General features: G+C 49.7%; 1 protein-coding gene across 15 annotated transcripts in view; it reads left to right on the top strand.

The window, feature by feature from the left end:
- LOC118649339 (myosin phosphatase Rho interacting protein) overlaps window positions 1-22608 on the top strand; it is a 240912-nt gene that overhangs the window by 176584 nt on the left and 41720 nt on the right. For 7 of the 15 annotated variants that reach the window (XM_036296233.1, XM_036296235.1, XM_036296238.1 and 4 more), the window contains 7 exons: window positions 26-143; window positions 1401-1560; window positions 2700-2819; window positions 3624-3710; window positions 4383-4545; window positions 11426-11511; window positions 15278-21225. In XM_036296233.1, coding sequence (XP_036152126.1) covers window positions 26-143; window positions 1401-1560; window positions 2700-2819; window positions 3624-3710; window positions 4383-4545; window positions 11426-11511; window positions 15278-15349 — 806 coding nt within the window. In that variant the 3' untranslated portion in view covers window positions 15350-21225. Of the gene's footprint in view, window positions 1-25; window positions 144-1400; window positions 1561-2699; window positions 2820-3623; window positions 3711-4382; window positions 4546-11425; window positions 11512-12028; window positions 12091-15277; window positions 21226-22608 lie in introns of those variants that run through there. The other 8 variants (XM_036296234.1, XM_036296245.1, XR_004965605.1 and 5 more) reach the window with 7 other exon arrangements.

Here is a 22608-nt window from a genome sequence, read left to right on the forward strand (position 1 = left end):
CTGACGCCTGTGCCCTTGCCTGCAGCTATCGAAGCCATGAAGAACGCCCACCGGGAGGAGATGGAGCGTGAGTTGGAGAAGAGCCAGCGGTCCCAGATCAGCAGCATCAACTCAGACATCGAGGCCCTGCGGCGGCAGTATCTGTAAGTCGGCTTCCTGCCCTTGGGAGGGTGGGGATAGCCCTTCAGGTGGGAATCAGTGCCCTTCCGGTGTGTTTGTGGGAGCCACACGGATACAGGGCCTGAGGTGGCATTGGTGGAGGCCCTGGCACTGAGGGCAGCTCAGAGCCTGAGGGGCTGGGCTAAGTGCCAGTGAGGCTCAGCAAGCCACTGGCTCTTGTGGCCCCCGTAGGTGTCTTGTCACTAAAAAGCAAACACAGAAACTAATTACTAAAGAATAAGGTGTGAAAAGGAGATTGTATAACTACTAGCCACTTTTCAGGACTGATCTCAGGCTGTCCGGGATTTATTCTCTCCATCAGCTGCTGCTGACTGAGCAGCGACGGGGGAGGAATCTGGTCTAGGGCCTGTGCCTGATGCTTCATGCTGTGCATGGGGAGGTGGCCATGCTCCTACATTTCAGAGAAGCGTGTGGGCCGGCTTCCTTTGCCTACGCAAGAGACTGGAGGGCCTGCAGCAGCGTAGCTGCTCTATTTTTCCCCTTGTAGAGCTCACGCCACTTGGAGCCTTGAATTGGTTGCTGCGAGAGCCCTGCAGAGCTAGCCTTTGCCAGGATCTTTGTGATGTAGAAGAATCAGGGTCCCTGCCTCTTCCAGGCTCCTGCTCAGGCCAGAGAGGGCCCAGGGCAGTCAGGCTGGGATGAGGGGTGGCACCCTGTGGACTGCAGTCATACTCGTCTGGGCTAGAGAGGTGACAGGTCCGCAGGGCTGGGCGGCTTGCCCTGAGGCTCCTCCTTGTGCCACCAGTGGGAGATGGAGCCCTTCCCAAGGAGTCCATAGTGACGAGAATAACACTGCCAGGCTTTGGTTTTTATGGGTCAGGAGAGCCTGGTACTGGGTTATCAGGCACAGATTGCCTCAAAAGTTACTGCCGAAAACCAATTACAAGCCTGACTTCTCTCAGAAGTAGGACATGAGTAAATGAGCTTTCTCCTGCCTTCACAAGAGAAGTGTTGTCTGTGGGCTATTGAGTTATTTGAAAGAAGACCAGAGAAGGACACAGAATAGATTTTTATGAACCTGAAGTACTTTTTAAGTTTTCTCTTACTTAGCTGGGTACAAACTTTTTGAGACAACAAAAATGCTTAGGGCGGTTCTCTGTTGCTCAACAGTTTTTCTGTTGTCTCGTCATCCCTCAAGCTTCACAGTGGGGACCCGGACCCTTGTGGGGCCTGGGCCTGGGCCTGGGGGAGGGCAGAGGAGTGAGGGTGCCTCTCCGCAGGGAGGAGCTGCAGTCAGTGCAGCGGGAGCTGGAGGTGCTCTCGGAGCAGTACTCGCAGAAGTGCCTGGAGAACGCCCACCTGGCCCAGGCGCTGGAGGCCGAGCGGCAGGCCCTGCGGCAGTGCCAGCGCGAGAACCAGGAGCTCAATGCCCATAACCAGGTGAGCCCACAGCCAAGGGAGCCCAGTTTCGAGCGGGGAGCCAGGCCTCTCCAGCGTGTGGGGGGACGCTCACTGCAGGCGGGGAGCTGTGCCAGCCGCTGCAGGAACTGCTGCTTACGCTGGAACTCTGCTCACAGTGTACTGGTGGGGCCGCTGGCTCGCCTTCCGGGGCTCAGGTTCTCCTCCGAGCGCCTCTGAATTTCTGCTTCACCGTCGCTGGGCAGGGCCTGGCAGGGTTATCGCACCGTCTGGGTCTCCTATCCCCAAGGCTCAGACTTGTGTTTAAATGTCTCCCAGTCAAGACCATACACTGCTCACATTTATTTTTGTCAGAGTATTTTCAAAATTTGCCTGCTTCTCAGAAAATTGGAGTACATTTAAAATCCTGGCTAATGGACAGGCTTGAGGTGGGTTAAGTGTGACAAAAGCTCTGTGAGTTCCAAACTGGGGCTCCATCCTCCTGACTCACCACTCATCTCCCCAGGCCAGGGTTCTCAACCTGTGGGTTGCGAACAATGAAAATACATCCTGCATATCAGATATTTACATTAAGATTCATAACATTAGCAAAATTACAGTTATGAAGTAGCAACGAAAATAATTGTATGGTTGGGGGTCACCACAACATGAGGAACTGTATTAAAGGGCCGCGGCGTGAGGAAGGTTGAGAACCACTGCCCCAGGCACTGAGCAGCCATGTGTTGGCCTGGCTCAGGCTCAAGACCTCCACAGGCCCGTGGCCACCGGGTGAGGGCACTCCGACTGGGCTGGTTCCGCCTAGTCACTGCAGTGTCCTGAGATTGAAAGAAGGTACAGGAAATGAGCAGGAGGACCTAATCTTGTAGAGACTCAGTGGGACCAGCCGTGAAACATGAGCACTCCTTACAGTGATACCAGGGCTTCGGGACAATGAGATCCAGCTGCACGGCTCTAAAACACGACCGCGCCCACACGCACAGCCTGACGGGACGGGAGCTGCAGGCTGTGACCCTGCACGTAGTAACTGACATGCAGTCATGTGCACAGGCACTGCTCATGCTGCCTGGTGTTGTGAGGAAAAACCTCTCTTGGTTGTGTTGTGTGACTGCAGCCCCCGAGAATCTGCTGAGCGTCCCTGTTTTGTTGTTGCTATCCCCCAGGAGCTGAACAACCGCCTGGCTGCGGAGATCTCCCGGTTACGGACACTGCTGACAGGGGACGCTGGTGGGGAGGCTGCTGGCTTGCCTCTCACGCAGGGCAAGGATGTCTATGAGTTAGAGGTACTGCTCAGAGCCCCTCTTTGCCCAGCTCTGTACTGCAGAAGCCCCAAGAGGGGACCAAGGAGTGGCCCATAGCTTACAGAATCATTCCAGGCTGAGTCCTGGAGGCAGCAAGAGGGACAGAACATGGAAAGATCCAAATCACCCAGGACAGCAGGAGAAAACAGTTAGCTTCCAGGCAGCATGGGACCCAGGGGAGGGGGGGACCCCTGGAGAGACCAGGGGGCCTTTAACCCCATCCACACTCAACTACCCTCCTCCCTCTGTTTCTGCCACACCTCAAACAGTGACCACCTGAAATGAAACATTTAATAACTATGTGGACACTGTAGCTGTAAAACTCTATTATTCAGGATCAGGTAGGTTCATCTTAAGCTAGAATGATTGATTTTTATGTATCAGACATCCTTTTATGAAAGCACTTAGATTTCTTCCCATTCAATTAAAATTTCATCATGAAAATATCTCCCACTAAATGATGTGGAAGAGGCAGAGTGCATTCAACAAGGTTCCAGCAGGACCCCTTCACGGACCCTCGCAGGCTTAGTCCCAGGAAACTGCAGTGGCCCCCCGGGCTGAGGAAGAGGGTGCCCAGGTCTAGGAGTTGCAGCAATTCTTTTCTTACTATTTCTGTATGTTATCAGTGTTTCAATTTTATTTGCTGGCATTTTCAATTGCAAATTGGTGAGAATGAGAAAAAAATGGTCTACTCCTCAGTGTGTGGAGGGGAGTTCTCTGCTCAACTTTCAGTCTTTTCTCTTTCTTGCTCCTGAATGTCAGTCCCTAATTGCCCTCTCATTCTAGGTTTTATTGCGAGTCAAGGAATCAGAAATACAGTACCTAAAACAGGAGATCAGCTCTCTCAAGGATGAGCTACAAACAGCATTGCGGGTATGGGCACACCGCCACAGGGTTGGGTCTGCAGAATGGGCTGGTGGGGGAGATGTAGGGACACGTGTCTCACAGAGGTCCCTATGCTCAGCAAGTATCTTAGGCTGTTCTAGAGTAGATTTTATTTTCATGAGGAATGTGGTCTGATACTCGAGTTCTCTGAAAAACCAGGCTTCATGCAGGCACCGTAAAAAGGAGGCACCCCCGGTCTTGCTGTGTCCTTGTTCTCCCTACCTTCTTTGTGCTTTGTGGGACGGTGAGACCCGAGAGAGATGTCATCCTGGGAAGTGAGAGTGCGGCCAGCTGCCGTCCCCTCCAGGGCATTCTTGGAATCAGATGAGATGCCAGGATCCCTGACGGAATCTAAGACAGAGGGGGTTCCAGGCTGACGTCATAGGGTGGTCCTTGGGGGTTAGGTTGCAGCCTGCACCCTGCCTGCACCTACAGCAGCCCCGGCGATCCTGTGCTGTGTTCAGAGTGAGTCTCGGCCCTGCCTATTTTAGTTTGTGTCTAGTTTCTGCCTTTGGAAGACCAGGCAGGGCCCACCTGCCAACCTGCCTCCTCCTCTGCTAGTGACATTCCTCAGTCAGTCCCCAGAAGCGTTCCAGCCCCAGCGAGACAGACCTCCTGGCCTGGTTGTCACCACCGTTGGTCTGTCCTTTTCTTCTCAAGGACAAGAAGTATGCCAGTGACAAGTACAAGGACATCTACAAGGAGCTCAGCATCGTGCGGGCAAAGGCCGACTGCGACATCAGCAGGTTGAAAGAGCAGCTGAAAACAGCCACGGAAGCACTGGGTGACAAGTCCCCCGAGAGCACCCCTGTGGCAGGATATGGTGAGCTCTTCCTGCTCTGGGTTGTGACGCGGTCACTTGGGGGCTTTGTTCATAGAGTTACTGGGACTTTAGTCAAAGCAGAGAATTGGTTTTCATTTTTCTGATTTTATTTTTTTAATTAAAGCTTTATTGTTCAGATTATTACATTAGTTACTCTTTTTCCCCACCATAACTCCCCTCCACCCAGTTCCCACCCCACCCTCCGCCCTCACTCCCCACCCACTGTCCTCATCCATAGGTGCACGATTATTATCCAGTCTCTTCCCTCACCCCCACATCCCTTTCCCACCCCCCAAGAATAGTCAGTCCATTCCCTTTCTATGCCCCTGATTCTATTACAATCACCAGTTCATTCTGTTCATCAGATTATTTATTCACTTGATTTTTAGATTCACTTGTTGGTAGATGTGTATTTGTTGTTCATAATTTGTATGTTTACCTTTTTCTTCTTCTTCCTCTTCTTAAAGGATACCTTTCAGCATTTCATATAATACTGGTTTGGTGGTGATGAACTCCTTTAGCTTTTTCTTATCTGTGAAGCTCTTTATCTGACCTTCAATTCTGAATGATAGCTTTGCTGGATAAAGTAGTCTTGGTTGTAGGTTCTTGGCATTCATCACTTTGAATATTTCTTGCCACTCCCTTCTGGCCTGCAAAGTTTCTGTTGAGAAATCAGCTGACAGTCGTATGGGTACTCCCTTGTAGGTAACTGACTGTCTTTCTCTTGCTGCTTTTAGGATTCTCTCTTTGTCTTTTGCTCTTGGCATTTTAATTATGATGTGTCTTGGTGTGGTCCTCTTTGGATTCCTTTTGTTTGAGGTTCTCTGCGCTTCCTGGACTTGTAAGTCTATTTCTTTCACCAGGTAGGGGAAGTTTTCTGTCATTATTTCTTCAAATAGGTTTTCAATATCTTGCTCTCTCTCTTCTCCTGGCACCCCCAATATTTGTATGTTGGTACGCTTGAAGCTGTCCCAGAGGCTCCTTACACTGTCTTTGTATTTTTGGATTCTTTTTTCATTTTGCTTTTCCGGTTGGGTGTTTTTTGCTTCTTCGTATTTCAAATCTTTGACTTGATTCTTGCGATCCTCTGGTCTGCTGTTGGGTCTCTGTATAATATTCTTTATTTCAGTCAGTGTATGCTTAATTTCTAGTTGGTTCTTTATCACAACATCGAGAGTCTCACCAGTCTTCTTGAAGATCTCACTGCATTTATCGGCGGTCTCACCAGTCTTTTCGAGGGCCTTATTAAATTTATCGGCGGCTTCTAGACAGTTCTTTAAAGACCTTAAAAGTGTGGTTTTGAACTCTATATCCAACAGTTTGCTTTCCTCCAATTCTGTCATTTGTGTCCTGTTTCTTTGTCTCGGCATTTTTTATGCTTCGCTGTGTCGATAGAGTGTCTTTCTGTGCTAAGTGTCCCCAATTACCTGAGATAGACACTCTTGGTGCACCCCCTTGTGGGCTTTGTGCACAGTCTTGTTGTAGTTAAGCCTTGATTGTTGTAGTTATCACTGTGAGGAATTGACCTCCAGGCCAATTGCTGTGAGAATCAGCTGTGTCTGCAGTGGGAGAACTTCTGTGCTGGAGACACCCCTCTGGGGCTAGACGTGCTTCGATGGGGCTTTGGTGCTCACTGAGTCTGCCCCCTGAGTGTGTCTTTTATGATTCCACGGAGCTGCAAACTGGATGGTCCCACTCTGACCTCTGGGCTTCCTGGCTCCTGGATCTCTAGGGAGGTGCTAATCTAGCCTTTGCCTGAGGCTATCCAGCAAAAGTCTCCCTGCAGGGCTTGGGCGGGGCAGGTCTCACGGGATCAACAGGGCGGGGTTAGCAATTATGGCTGCTCTTGGCCTTGCCCTCAGAGGTTCTGCTTCTCAGTGTCCCAGTAATCGCTGCAAGCCCCACAGAGAGAAAGCTGCCCTAGGGTTCTGAGCGATGCCAGACAGTCCCGCTTCTCCCGTATGAGTCTGGGTCCTAGAGACTCGCCCGGAACTGGAGCTCAGAGCCTGAGACTCCCTCCCGATTGAAAACGACAACCGCGCCCTCAGCCGCCAGCCCGCTCCGCATGCACTCCGCACCTTAGTATTTTACTTCCGCACTGCGCCCCCTCTGAGTCTCGGTATGTTTTTCTCTTTCCTTCTAGTTGTGGAATTTCCACTCAGCCAGCCTTCCTGTGGTTCTGGATGATGTCCTTCCATCTTTTAGTTGTATTTTTGAAGTGGTTGTTCGAGGCAGCAAACTCCGGTGTTTACCTGCGCCGCCATCTTGGTTTTTCCCCATTTTTCTGATTTTAGACTTATATTTCCTTGCAACAGGGTGCAGCCAGAGGGGTGCTGGTCCGTGGATATGGCCGGTGCCTGTAGGTGCGCTGGTGGCAGGCATTGTACTGACTGCTCTTAGGGGCAGCCACATGGCATTTATTTTTATTGTAATGACATGGTGTGTTTTCCATTTTCCTAACGAACTCAACAGTTTGGTGTAAGAGGCTCCCCCTAATTGCTTGATCTTGGAGTTTTACCATAAAATCTGCAGCAGGCCATGGGAGGAGGAGCCAAGGAGGGTGCTCCCTGCTGAAAAGATGTCCTAGCTCACTAATATCCAAGAAATTTAACTTTTTCCTCTCGTCTACCAAGCATTCATGATAGTGACAGTATTGATGGATGGGTGGAGAGAAGTCACTTGCATTGCTGCTGGAAGGATAAGGTAGCACTTTCTGGAAGGCAGTGAAGCAATATGTAGCAATATTTAAAATCAAACTATAGGCTGACTCTGGGTAGGTAAAGAAATGGTAGCAGTGGCTGCTGCTCAGGGGAGCCCCAGGTAGCCAGGAGACAGAGAAGAGGACTTAGAACTAGGGGAGAATATGTGCATTTGGTGACCTACCAATTTAACTTCTGGAAAAAACAAGTGCATGGCATGTGCCAGCAAGATGTCTAGCACTGTGTACAGGAGCAGACCCTGACTCCCCCGGACAGTCCTCTCCTCAAACAGGGCTCTTCCAGCCATGACGTCACGACACAGTGGAATGCAACGCAGTTCTTAAAGGAGGTCAGGCAAAGGGGCCTCTGGTGAGGATGGTGGCGTAGGTGACTGCGGATCCCCTCCCACACCCATATCAAACACGGCTGAACTACAGAACCGCCTGCAGTTTAACCGAACAGAAGCCCTGTGAATAGAGATAGAAGGACGCCGCATTGAGACCGGGAGGACCCACACCCACTGGTGGCGGTTCAGTATCGGAGGGATATCTCAGTTTTGCAGGTGCCCATGAGGAGTGAGGGGTCCCAGCCCCTCCAGGCTCTCCGACCCAGGGTTCCAGAGCTAGAAAGAGAAGCCTCATAACTTCCAGCCGTGAAAACCAGTGGAGATGGTGGCTGAGTGAGATGGAGGCTGCTCAAGTCCCGAGTATTCTTAAAGGGCCCAGACAGACTTACTCAAACTCACTCACTCTGAACTCCATTGCTGGGGCAGCAGCTCGAACGGTGCCAGGACATATGGGAAGGACCTGAATTGTTTGGCTTTGGGGCTAGAGTTGGAGGGACAGCTTTGTTCCACACAGAACTGCTGGCCGAGGCCATTGTTCCTTAGCTCAGGCCTCCCTCCACAGAGCCGGCAGGCTTGCACCATATCTGAGTTTCCTCGATTTGGCGGTTCCCCTCTCCCGGTGATTCCCTGAGACCCTACCCCACCCCATCTGCAAGTCCACCCTAGCTGTTTCCAGTAGCTTTTCCATAGAAACGGCCTGTTTGGGCTCATGATGCAGACTTTACTAAAGAGTCTCAAAAGTTCACCAACACCAAACAGCAGTATCTGGCCTCACCGTGTCCCATACCTCTTGCTAAGTGGCCCCATGCATGGTACTAGCAACAGCTGGCCTGGCTGTGCAGCGTGGTCTCTCCAGGCACCTCCAAGCCTAGCACAAGCAGTAGCTCTCTGCACATCACTCTACAGCTCATGCCAAGTGGCCCCGGCAGGGCACAGGTGACAGCTGATCTTGACCTGCATGTCCCAGGAGGCCCCAGAGCCAGTGCAGCTGGTAGTTCTCTTAAGACCACACCGTAGCAACACCCTACCATCTCCACAGGCAACACACTCAAGGGGAGGACTCATTAGGCACCAGAACCCTGCTGCAGCAAGTCTCGCTCTGTGGAGTTGGCCCCTGCACAGCAACTCCTCTGCTGTAGTCCCTCCCAGCCAGTCCTCACAGCCCAATCAGAACAGCAAAAAGAAAAAGGAATCCAAAAAAATTAGGATAGTGTAAGCAGCCTCTGGGACAATGTCAAGCATACATCACATCATGGGCGCCAGAGGGGAAGCGAGAGCGAGAGCACACAGAATGGAAAACCTGCTGGAAAAAAGGACAGAAAGCTTCCCCTGCCTGGTGAAGGAAACACACATACAGGTCCAGGAGGCACAGAGAAGCCCCAACAAGATGACTCCAGAGGGGCCCACATCAAGACACACCCATCATTAAAATGCCAGTTGTTAAAGACAAAGAGAATCCTAGAAGCAGCAAGAGAATTAGTTACTTTCAAGGGAGCTCCCATACAACTGTCAGCTGATTTCTCAACAGCAACTTTCCAGGCCAGAAGGGAGAGGCAAAAAATATTCAAAGTGATGAAAAGCAAGAAGCTACAACCAAGATTACTCTACCCAGCAAAGCTCTCATTTCATTTGGAATTGAGGGACAGATAAAGAGCTTCCTAGGCAAGAAAAAGGTAAAGGAGTTCATCACCACCAAACCAATGTTACAAGAAATGTTAAAGGGTCTTCTTTAAGAAGAAAAAAAACTTAAAAGTGTGAGTAATAAAATGGCAATAAATACATACCTATCAATAATTTAAGTACAACTTGATTAAATCAAAAGACATACAGTGACTGAATGGATAACAAAACAAGACCCTTATATATTCTGTCTATAAGAAACTTCAGATTGAATGACACACATACAAACTGAAAATAAAGGTATAGAAAAGCTATTTCATGAAAATGGAAACGAAAAGAAAAAAGCTGTGGTAGCAATACTTATACCAGACATAATAGACTTTAAAACAAAGGCTGTAACAGGAGACAAAGAAGGACCCAGCAAGTCCACTTCTGGGTATTTATCTGAAGAAATACAAAACACTAACTCGAAAAGACATGCATTCAGATGTCTATTGCAGCATTATTTACAGTAGCCAAGCCACGGAAGCAACCTCGGTGTCCATCAGTGGATGAGCAGATAAAGAGGTAGTGCCAACATACAGTGCAATATGACTCAGCCATGAAAAAGAATGGAATCGTGCCATCTGCATCAACACAGATGGACCTAGAGGGTATTATGCTGAATGAAATAAGTCAGACAGAGAAAGTCAAATTCCATATGATTTCACTTATATGTGGAATCTAAAAAATAAATAAATGAATGAATAAACTTAACAGAAACAGACTCATAGATACAGAGACCATTTTGATGGTTGCCAGTTGGGAGATGGGGTTTGGGAGTGGGTGAAAAGGGACGAGATTAAGAAGTACAAATTGGTAGTTACAGGATAGTCACGGGATGTAACGTATAGTATAGAGAAGAGTCAATAATATTGTCATAATTATGCATGGTGACAGATGGGTACTAGATTTATTGAGCTGATCACGTCATAAATTACATAATGTCTGCTGGGTTGAACACCTGAAACATGCAATAATGTACATCAACCAAAGTTAAAAGATAAAAAGATCAGGCAAATCTTTTGTTTTGACATGGACAGAGATCAATAAATATATTTTTAAGAAAAATACACACAAGCCCTGGCCAGTTTGGCTCAGTGGATAGAGTGTCGACCTGCGGAGTGAAAGGTCCCGGATTCGATTCCAATTAGGGGCATGTACCTCGGTTGCAGGCACATCCCCAGTAGGGGGTGTGCAGGAGGCAGCTGATCGATGTTTCTCTCTCATTGATGTTTCTAACTGTCTATCCCTCTCCCCTCCTCTCTGTAAAAAATAAAAAAATTAAAAATTAAAAAAAGAAAAGAAAAATACAAACAAGACATATGGTATGACCCAATGTATATCTGTTTTAAGTAGTCATTTTATTTATTTTTTGTTGTTAATCTTCACCCAAGGATATCTTTTTCTTTTTTTTTAGAGAGAGTAGAAGGGAGGAGAAGTGGGGAGGGAAAGAGAGAGAAACATCGATGTGAGAGAGACACATCAATTGGTTGCCTCCTGCATGTAACCCAACAAGGGCCGGGATCGAACCCGCAACCCAAGTACACGCCGTTGACCAGGAATCAAACCTGTGACTCTTCTGAGTGTGGGCTAACCTCTGAGCAACACTGGCCAGGGCGTAAGTCATCATTTTTAAGAACCCTAAAGAACTGCGCACCAGACTGCCAGTGGTGGTTGTCCTGGAGGAGTGGCTTATGAGAAGGAGTTGGTCCTGGGATCTCAGAAGAAAGGTGGGATAAATGACTAATGGGGACTGTTGGTCTGCTCCTTGGGTCAGGGGCTCCAGAGTGCGGTGTGCCCAGCCCACCCCACATAGCATGGCTTCGCCTGCAGTCAGACCCACGCTGGGAAAAAAATTTTTTTTAAATCCTCGCTCGATATTTTTCCATTTTAGAGAGAGTGGAAGAGAGAGAGAAAAACAGAGAAACACTGATGCGAAAGAAACACATCAACTGGTTGCCTCCTGCATGGGCCTGGAGCAGGGCCAGGGAGGAGCCTGCAACCGAGGTACGTGCCCTTGACTGGAATCGAACCCAGGACCCTTCAGTTTGCAGGCCAATGCTCTATCTACTGAGCCAGACCGGCTAGGACTCAGCCTGGGAAATTTTTAAAGTTCTAGTCTGGTTCCAGAGGGCTCTAGAAAACAAAGTAATGGGTCTACTTGTTCCTTCAGATATAATGAAATCTAAAAGCAACCCTGACTTCTTGAAAAAGGACAGATCCTCTGTCAGTCGGCAACTCAGAAACATCAGGTCCAAGGTGAGTCTGGGACCCAGCCCGGGTGTGTGGGGCTCAAGATGCTGGGAAGAGGAGCAGGAGTCCGAGCCCACGACAGGCGGCAGCAGGGGTCCCCAGGTCCCAGAACGCGCCTAGCCCCCACGATGGCCCTTGCTGGGCCAGTTCTGGTGGCTTCGGGCTTCAGGGGTCCTTTGTGCAGCAGTGGAACCAACTCCTACCGTGACCGTCAAAGGGCCTGGGGTGGAGTAAATCCCACCTTGGACCTCCAGGGCCAGATTCCACCTGTCCCCACCTGTCCCCTCCTGGTGCGGCCCCTCCTGTCTGCAGTTTGTTGCACACTCTAGTTTAGTGCTGACGCTGCCTGCCTTTGAGAAAGGAAGCCGCCTGCACCCTCCCCTCAGCCTCACAGTGCAAATCCCCAGCATCCATTCCCTGCCCCGTGCGCCTCTCCAGGGCAGGGCGGGCAGGGGTGGGAGTTGAGCATGTTGCATTCGGGATTTATTGAGTGTGTCTTACTGTTTGCTCTTTCCTCTGACAGTCCGTAATTGAGCAGGTCTCATGGGATAACTGAAACGAGCCCGCTTCCAGGTCCCTTGTCATGTAGGTAAACCACCTCTCAGCATCCACCCACCCGCCGCCTGCTGAGGGCGCTGCCTGCATGCACGGCTCACACCTCCATAGCAAGCTCCTTGTTCCCTGTGCCTTTATTATTCCTGCTGCCGCAGCGAGCGCAGACACAGTCCCAGGGGCGTGTCTCTGACCTGTTCTGGGAGTTCACTGGCACTATAACCTAAGAGAATTGACCCCGGCACTGGGGAGCTCCCCTCCCAGTGTGGCGAGCGGCCCACAGAGCCAATACTGTGGGGGGCTCGCGCCCGGTCAGCATGCATGCTGAATGCTCTGCGCTCCACACTCTGGAGAACCCTCTTGCCCAGAAGCCATTGCCACACAGTCTCCCCATGCTGCAGAGCCCCCTCTGGCGTACAGCCAGGCCGAGACGGCCTGTGGGGTGTGCGGGGGGAGCTGATCTCAGGTGGAACAGGGACCCAGCTCAGTAGAGCAGGAGGACCACGTGTTCCTGGGGTGCTCTACCAGCACACTTTCTAGCAAAGCAAAAGCTTTTCCCCGGGTCCCGGTAAATACAGTGCCATACAGGGAGGAGGTGGGGAGGCAGGAGACATAGTAGTCTGCTTTGCGATGACCAGGACAGGGGACCCAGCCTGGGCACCCGGTCTTCACAGGAGGGCACATCCCTCGCTCTAGTCTGGAGTGCTCAGTGGCTTGGCTGGTGTAACCTCTTACTCCCTGGTGAGGAGGGCACGGGCAGCAGGAAGACCTGGTCGGGGCCGGGTTCATGGGGACACTGGTGTGGCCTCAGGCCCTGGAGCCAGCGCCTTTGCTGGCTGAGAGGCCCCGCCCGGGCTGGGGAAGAGGCTGCTCCTAGGAAGAGCTTTGGAAAACCCACGTCTGTCAGACTCAGTTTGCTTTTGTTTATTCTTCTACAGTCATGAGCCACTTGGGACCAAATGCAGTTTAGGTTTAATTGAAAACTTAGTTTGGGCTTTTTTATTTAAACATGAAAAATATTTTTTAGCAAAAGGAAAACTTGTTCTTGGTTTATGGTTTTCTCACTGAAGATTCTACTCATTTGAGGCTTAACTGCAGCTGCTAGGTTCCCTGTGCCTGTCAATAATGGGCAACAAGAAGCTTCTGCCAGGCCCTTCTGGGGAAGCGTGCTACGTGTGCCCACCTGGCAGGGTGGGTGGGGTGGGGGGAACCCCTGGGCTCTGGACAAAAGGCCAGAAAATCACTGACAAGGCCTTTGTCCATGAGGCCTTTGCAGCAGGGCACACTGGGAACCTGTCAGGCTGGCCAGGAACTAGCTGTTCGGGCTCCCAGAGCCCGTCTAAGCCCACAGGGGGCTTGGCCGTGTTTTCAGAAAAGGAAGCAGGCCCTTGTGTGAAGGCAGTCCTGCTGCCCAAGAGGAAGGAGGGGCCGTGGGGTGTCCTCGAGGACTCCTGTGGTCCCAGGCACGAGGGCGTGCTGCTCCTCTCCCACGGTTCCCGCTGCTGCATCTGCAGACACCCTACCTCCACGGGCATGATGTCGTCTAGAAACTGCATCTGTCACTGGTGCTTTTGATACGGGATCTGACGTGTATGGATTTATATCTTTCATTCATGCTGTTTCTGCATTGTCCCTCACACAGAAGTGTGACATCTCAGCACCATAAAGTCAAAGCAAGCTTGTTGCTTAAGAACAGCCAGCTTTTCTGGGATTGCAGCTAGAAAGGGCCTTCCCCAGGGGGCCTCATGGAGACCGTCTGGTGGTGTCAGTGTGGGGTCATGGAAGTATCCCACGAAGGATTGGCCCTGTGGGAGAATGAGCCCCAAGAGAGCCAGCACCTGAGGGCCTTCCTCTGGGGTTGGAGATGCACCTTTAACACCTGGAGTGTACACGGTGTGTGGCCTTGGGCCTGCTGTAGCCTCAGGCTGCCCATCATGCTACTGCTCCCTGCCTCCCTGTCCCTAGCACAGCAGGGGCTGTCCCTGGGGTCTGAGGAGTGGCAGTGCACTGTTGCCTCATGGGGAAGTCCCAGCTGGGGCAGAGCTGTGTGGCCAGCACAGCGCCGCCCTGAGACCAGCTCTGCGCACAGCAGCTCCTGACGGGAGAAGAGCATGAGAGCAGGAAGCCCGGGTCGGGTGGGATGTGGGTCGGTCCTCCCCCTCTGCCCTGCTCAGGGGCCACTTTAGGGCCCTCACCACTGCTCACGCAGAGGCCCGTCTGGACAGTGAGTTGCAGAAAGGTCAGCAGCAGCACCCTTCACTTAAAAGAAAATCACTCATTTCCACAGACACAGATCCACAGGGTAGCAGCATGCAGAGCTGTTCTGGGCAAAACTGAGGGGACAGCAGGGCCCACTCACTCCCTCGAACTCTGGAGGAAGCTGGGTCCCCAGATTCTCACCACACCCCTCTGAAGCTTCAGGCTGGACTCTCCAGGCCCCAGGACCCGCCCGGTTCTGGCTGAAGCTGGTGCGCTCACCTGCACCTGCGCCGGGCCAACTGGGCTCCTGTCTTGTGAGGCCTGGGCTTTGTCACCTCCAGCCAGGGAGCTGGGAAACGGCAGCTCTGGGCCTGATGAGGTTTGCGGCCAGATCAGAGGGCAGCTGAGGAGCCCAGCCCATCTCGCCGGGGCTAGAACTCCATCCCTTTCCTCATCCAGAAATTAAATCTTTGGGGAAAGCCTCCAAGAGTAGTGTCACTCACATGAGGCCCCACAGATGGACACTTCCCCAGGGTCCCACAAGAAGGGTATTGGCTTCACAGTTGAGAATCTTAGTAGCTATGTTGACATGCTCCCCGATCCCTCGATAGTACATGCAGCAGGGTTCCCCTCAGGGAGGGCGAGGAGCCGCGCTCCACCGTGGTGACCCAGAGGCTCTGGTCGTCCCGCACGAGGCCTTGGTAGACGGCAGGTTCACGGTCGGGAGAAGGATGTAGACGGGTGGTTTTCTAGTTCTTGGCACAATCTTTTCCTGGCTGAATCGGTCTGATCGCTGCTTCTCTAAAGAGCCCTAAGCTCAGAATTCATCTTCTATGCTCATGGACTTGTTTTTCTGATTTTTTTTCCTTTCTCATCCAGATAACACATCTCACAGGAGACGGGCTCTCCTTAGCATGCCCCACTAATCTCTGAGGACCTCCCTACCCCACCCCTGCCTGTGCTGCGGCTGGCACCCAGCACAGGGGCTGAGCTTAACTGTTTTCTCCTGCTCTCCACCCAGAGTCTGAAGGAAGGCCTGACGGTGCAGGAACGCCTGAAGCTCTTTGAATCCAGGGACTTGAAGAAAGATTGACTGTGTCCCGTTCAATTTGAACACACACCCTTCCCAGCTTGGGGCTGCACAACCCGAATGCTACTTTCCGTCTGTACCTTTACTTTTTATTATTATTGTTATTATTGTCATTGTTGACTGTGGGTATGGATGCATGAGAGACAGGTTTATGGGTTGTTCACGCTGTTTCCTGCTGTGTTGATGGACCTTCCTGTTGTCTTTACCCACGCTTGTTTCCATGGCGATTTACAGTAAGCCGAGGGGTGGAGAGCTGGCTCTGTGTTGGAATCCCTTCCCACTGTGGCCCCCTCCCTCCCTCATGTCAGTATTAAGGCCCGGCAGCCGATAGATAAGCTAGCTCTGCCTCGTGAGCTGCGCGCACTGCGCACGGCCCGCTCTGCCGCACGCTGGTCGCTTGTGGGGGACAGCACTGGGCTGTGGTGTGGCTGGGTCGCTGGCCTGCAGGAGCGGGGCAGCCGGGTGCGGTGTGTGGCCTTGGCTCCACCTGTGAGCTTGGGAGGAGGCCAGCATTTGGTATCCGTCCCACGGATGCAGCTAGCTAGAACCACACCTGGGTGTTTGTGGTAAACTTTTCACAACCTTGAAGATGTCGGAACAGCTTTTCCTGGTTTTGTCTGTTTTTTATTAAATCTGGCACAAAACCCCACCCTCTCATTCCTTCCTACGCTCACTCTTTCCTTGGTCACCAGTCACCCTGTCTCCATAACTAGTTAGCTTGTGGACCTGTGGCCTGGGGTTTCAGACTGCAAGTGCAAATAATGATGAATTCCCTCTGAAAAGAAACCTCAGATGGCTTTGGAAAAGGCTAAGAGAAGACCCCTCTGTTAAGTCAGGAAGAAAGTGCAGAGGATGTCAAAATCAGATGGAAATTGCCCGTTTTGTGTTCTTAACTCTAATTTAATTAATCTAAGGTCTGAAGAGTTCCCTTTTAGCATTTAGAAAACCTAAAGTAAACCTATACTAATAGTTCTGTTTTTTAACAAGTTGAGTAAGACCTTTTTAACTACCACAAAACACTCTACAGCAGTGGTCGCCAACCTTTCGAACCTCCCGGACCCCCAGTGGTCCGCAGCACTTCTTGAAAAGATCGTAAATTGGAGTTTCTATTATGGACCCATGAAAACCATTAGCCCTAAGATGAGGAGTATAAAACCAGGCGGGACCACTGCTGCCTTAGGAGCAAGGTGGGTCGCTGGGGTGGAGCAGGGCGCTGCCTCACGGCTGGGATCCGAGGCCAAGAGCCTGCTTTCGCTCTCTTCATGCTCGAGCTGGGCTGATGGTCTCTGGGTGCACAGAGGCTTGGGGGTCATTGTAGAGATCATCTTGCTCAGTTTCTAGATTAAAGGAGTGAGCCAGCTCATCTGGGAAGAGTCCCGAGAAGGCCCTGGTCAAGAGCCCTCGTGTGTGTCCTCTCACACGATAGACTCGGAGCTCTCTGCTGGCATGAGTCTGCCCTGCTCTCCTTTTAAGAGTCTTAACCCAAACCTGTCGCTCCCTTGCTACTGTTCCATGTTTTTAAAAGTAAGAGAATGTAGCTCTGTTTCCTAATCCTACTTACCAACATCCCTTGGGACGCAGATTCAGGGTGTTTTTATAAAGGATTGTGACTTTCTGTGTCACGTGCAGGATTCCTGGAGTGCACAGAACTATGGGGACCCCTGTTTCCACGCACATCCTGGCTCTGCAGGCCGACTGGGCACTGTGGCTTCATGGCCTTCCTTCAGAGAACTCGCCCCGAGGTTCTGGGCAGGTCACGCATGGAGTCCAGCTCCCTCTGCCTTCAGTCTGTGCTGGGAAGGTCTGAAATCTGTGATGCTTTTGAACAGGTCCAACGAGCATTCACTTCACTCATTTGTCCCTTGAGGTTAGGTCTCGGGAATCCTGGGAAGCAAACGTGTTGAGTGCAGCATTTGGGAGTCAAAGGCAGAGGCCAGGGAAGCCCTCTGGTCACTGCGGCCTCTGTAAGGGACCCTCCTGCTCACCCACTTGCTCTCCTGGGCCTGGTTCGAGCTGGAGTTACCAGGAAACAGGCTGGGAATGCTCAGCTGGCTGAGAAGCTGTCTCCTCTAACACAGGCTGGTCCCGCTGCAGCCTCCCACAGAGAGTGCGAGCTGCCTTGGCCTCGCTGAGTGTCCGTCCATAGTGACAACTGCGGTCAGGCCGAGCCAGGTCTGAGCCTCCTGCTGCTCGGTCCTGCTCTCCAACTGGAGAGCGCGCAGGACGGGAGCAAAGTGGCCTCACTCCGGCCTGTGTGTCCCCGGGCCCTGCCGCCAGCTCCGCTATACAATGCCCTCTATGTGCTCCCTGCAGGCACCAACCCCCAGGAAGAGTTCAGCCACCTAACCACTGAGGAAAGGAGCAGTGTGGAGGCAGGCCGCCCACAGGGGCTGTGGAGGGGGAGTGGGGGATTGGGAGCCCGCTGCTCTGGGCTTCTGCTCCCAGCACGAACCAAGCAGTGGGAGTGTCCACACTTTCCCAGGAAGGAAAAGGAGACCACGGGCCAGCTCCTCTCAGCTGTTAACTGTTCTCCTATACATGTGCACCCTCACCTGTGATCTGTGAGCACCTTGAACATGCTGTGACAATCTCGTTAGTGGGAAACGTGTGACTGTAACAGACAGGTGTGCGAACACTCGCGTTAACTACAGGAGCACATGCGGCGGGCCCTTCAGGCCTGGCCTGCGTGACGCCGGGCGCCCTGCAGCCTCCGGGCAGCAGTGGAGCTGAGGCGGCAGAGAGCACTCTGCCACTCGAAATGGAGCTTGTGCACCAACGTGGCAGAAATGAGTTTGAATTTGTGGCAGGAAGTGGTGGCAGCCCTGGAGTGACAGGCGGCAGCCATGGTGGGAAAATGTGGGTTTGTCAAGAGCTAAGATCAGAAGCCCCTCCTTATGAGTCCGGCAAGTGGAAAGGCAGGGAGAGCCGGGAAGGGCCCCAGGCTCTGGCTGGTGACATGGAAGTTGTCACGCCACAGCGCCCAGACCTAGGCACTCACTGACCCAGCATCTGGGCACTGGGACCCGCACAGGCCACACACAGGAAGAGGGGACTGCAGTTTTTTAAAAACACAGTTGTGACTCTCAGTCTGCCTGAAAGAAATAAGGCCAGGAAACAAAATGGGCTTGAAAAGTACTTTGCATGGAGATGCATTTCTAATAACCACAGAGGCAGATGGAGCCCTGAGAGGGAGCACGGTCCTTCCTGTCCCTGCTGCCGGGTGGTCCCCTCAGCAAGTCTGTGTTAGACTCATCCCGAGGGTGAGCAGCACAGTGCCAGCCTGCCCCGCAGCGCCTGGAGGCTGGGCGCCACCCGTGGCCTTTTCTCAGCTACACGTGACAAGGCGAGCTGGGTCGCTGCCAGCCCAGCGAGGAAGGTGCTGCGGGCACCCAGAGTGTCCCGGCAGGCAGTGTGCCTCGGAGGAAAGGTTTCTTTTCTCCCTCATTGCTGTAACAATGGCTCCTACAGCCCAGGGCCCTTCAGCCTCGCAGCTTACAAGCAGGGCCTGTGGCCTGACTGCGGGGAGGTGTAGGGGTTGTCTTTTCTGTTCCCTACCCGCTGACGCCTGCGTGATGCCTTCATGGCTAACCCCATCCTCCGCCACTCCCTTCCGGTGTGTCTGTGTCTAAGACAGTTCTTCAGGGATTCAAAGCTGTTTTCAGTTAGAGTGAAAAGAATGCAACCCATCAACATTTATTTTTCCTGAAAATAAAATTTTCTCATCGTTGTCCTAAGGAGCCTTAGAATTTAACATTTCCCTTTATAGACACAATTTCAAAAAACAGAGTTCAGTGACACCTCTTTATCACCAAAGGAAGGAGAAGGGAATTTAAGTATTTTCAGAGTTTTACAAAGGAGATGGAAGTATGTAGTATTATACATAAAAAGGTTATTTCATAGGAAACTTGACATAAACCCAATATGGAAACTCACACGTCAGTTTCTATCAAGTTCTGCCTTCTGGGAAAGACCCGGGCAGAACTTTTTCCCTTTTGAGAACCTAAGTTTCACGTATTCTTGCTTCTCTATAAAGTGCAGAGGCCTACCTCCTCTGAAGTCTTTCAACAGAAAGCAGAATAGCTCAACACGACCACCCTGTGGGGGGCCCATCGAGCCCCCTCTCCTGTAGGTGCTCACGCAGGACTGTGTGACGACCTAAGCCCAGTGTGGCTCCAGTTTCCTTGTTTTAAAGCAGCTGTCTTTGTCTTCAAATAACCTGTGCATTATTCAGAGCAAGCAGTGTAAATACTCACTCAGAAGCTACTATAGGAATTTTTGTGACAAAAAGAGGTGTCTGTATACAGCTAAGCAACATCACACTTGAAGATAGCGAGAACAGCTTTGGACAGCATTGAACCCCACCCGACATTTCGCTTTTAATGACTTTCTCAAAGCTTTGGTCATTGAACAGGTGGTTTTAAAGGCTGTATACAGTATCTGCAATAATGATGACCCTGCACCCAAACATTGTTTTTCATTAAAAACTCTGTAATACTTGTTCTTGGTAGAGCTATTGAAAATCCTGGAGGAAAATCAGAATAAAGAGCATGGTAGTTCCATCTTGACCAGATCCTTCTATGCAGTAACTTCAGACTTGTAGGGAGACAGTCTGGCCTCAGGCTCTGCACACAGCAGGGCTGCGTGCAGGGTCCTGCCGAGTGGGACCCTGGATTTTCCCAGCTCTTGGGTTGCATGAAGGGTGCAAACCCATAACACTGATATTTTGTAATACACGTCTATGTCAAATAGGTAAGGGAACATTTAGTCATAAAATACTTAAGAATTAGATGGTCCAGTGCAGGAGAACGTTGAAGTCTCAGGTAAACAACAGCTGGTCTCCAGTTGCAGTCTTGCGGGGGCCCTGCCAGGCAGATGTGAGCGCACAGTGAAGGACCACCAGACACCAGCCCGCCTGCTGCCTTCACGGTTCCCACACCCTTTGCTCTTTCCCCCTTTACAACTAGTTATGTCACATATTTCAGTTTTATTTTATAGAAAGCTAGGAATAGATTAAGAACACTAAATTATTGTGTTATGTTTATATCACAAAACTTCAATTAAAATGGATTTTAGGATTTACCTTTAGTATTTACAACATATCTACTGACTTTTTGTTAGGATTCAAACTGGTTAAGTGATAAGAATTAATTCATATGGTTTCCTAAGTAATATTTATAAAATGTAAAGTTTCTAAGTGGTTCCTCAATAATTATAATTAGTGATTTTTCTATCAGGGTAAATGTCTCAATTCAGCTACTAAAGACAAAAACATACTATGCTAAACTGCTGGGAGAGCTGATACACGAACAAAGTGAAAACTGTACATAATTTTTCAGCTAAGGAGTTTGGAAATAAATCACAGCAGTCACTTCTGTCACTGCTAATTATTTCAACAGTTAGGTGATACATGTTTAAAGAACAAACTTGTGTAATTTTAACTGGTGTTGAATTTCTGTACTAATGCTAAATGATAATGTTCACCCGACTAAAAGTCACATGTGGAAGAGAGCAGGGGCCTACGCGGCCCAGGTGACCACACACATCGAGGCTCCACCGGAGACCTGGGCGGAGGCAGCCCCGGAAGCAGACGCCCTCAGAGTGGGTCACCACCTGTCAGGCTGTCGAGTCTGGAAGAGGAGAGCCTGGTCAGTGAGGCTGCTCTGTTTTGACAATTCAAAATTTTATGGTTCAGTTTGAGGCTTTAAAAAAAAAAGTTTCTGATCAACTTTCACTACAACTGAAGTATTACTTTGTCAAAATATTTATTCCTTTGTGTGACATGCTAGATTCCTATGGATATAGCTGGTCATTTCTATTTTGTAAATACTACCTAACTTTACATAAACTATATCATAATAAACTATTTTTGCATCACCCTTTGCATGCTGTGAATGAGGTTTTGTTTAATGGAGAGACAGACGCAAGTTAGATTTCATATAAAAATCCAGTTTCATATGTTCAACAAGTTTTCAGAATACAAGATTCATACCAAAAATTAATTTATTTCTATACACTAGTGATCTATAAAATTAAGAATGCGATTCCATTTGTGATATCAAAAAAAAAATTTTTTTAAGTAAGACTTGTACACTGAAAACTACAAAACATTAAAGAAAGATTTAAATGGAAAGGCGTCCCATATTCATGGATTGGAAGACAAAATTATTGTTAGAATGGCAATACTCCCTAATTTGATCTACAGATTCAACATAATCCCTATCAAAATCCCAGCTGCTTTTGCAGAAATTGATCAGCTGATCCTAAGATTCATATGGAAATATAAGAGGATCCAAAAAGCAAAAACAATGATGGAAAAGAACAAAGAACTCTCATGTTACTGGGTTTCAAAACTTACAGTTTCAGTAATTGAGACAGTGATTATGGATTGGCAATGGAACAGAATTGAGTATCCAGAAATAAGCCCTTACATTTATGGCTAATTGATTTTCAACAAGGTTGCTAAGAACATTCAGTGGAGAAAGAGTAATTTTTTCAACAAATGGTACTGAGACAACTAGCTATCCACATGTGAAAGAATAGAGTTGGACTCCCTAAAGTCAGACCATACACACAAATTAACTCAAAATTGATCTAAATATAAGAGCTCAGAGTCTAAGATTCTTAGGTTTCGGAAAAATTAGGAGCAAATATTTGTGACCTTGGGTTGGGCAATGGTTTCTTAGATATGGCACCAAAAGTAAAAACATAAATTGAATTATATCAAAGTTAATAACATGTTGCAGGGATCACAATACTGGATATTAAGCTATACTACAAAGCCACTGTAATCAAAACAGCCTATTACTGGCACAAGAATGCATACAGATCAATGAACAGAACAGAGAGCCTAGAAATCAACCCATGCTTTTATGGTAAATTAATATGTGACAAAGGAGGCAAGAGCATACAATGAAGCAAAAACAGTCTCTTCAATAAATGGTATTGGGAAAATTGGACAAGTATGTGCAAAAAAATGCACCTAGATCACCAATTTACACCATACACAAGAATAAACTCAAAATGGGTAAAAGATAAATATAAGTCAAAATCATAAAAATCATAGAAGAAAACATAGGCGGTAAAATCTCAGACATCTCTCAGAGCAATATTTTTGCCAATATGTCTGAAGGCAAGGGAAATATATGGGAAAATAAACAAATGGAACTACATCAAACTAAAAAGCTTCTGCACAGCAAAAGACACCAAAAAGGGAACCCATGGTATGGAAGGACATATCTGCCACTGACTCCTCTGATAAGGGG

This window comes from Myotis myotis, unplaced genomic scaffold (genome assembly GCF_014108235.1).
Source record: "Myotis myotis isolate mMyoMyo1 unplaced genomic scaffold, mMyoMyo1.p scaffold_m19_p_29, whole genome shotgun sequence".
Lineage (NCBI taxonomy): Eukaryota > Metazoa > Chordata > Mammalia > Chiroptera > Vespertilionidae > Myotis > Myotis myotis.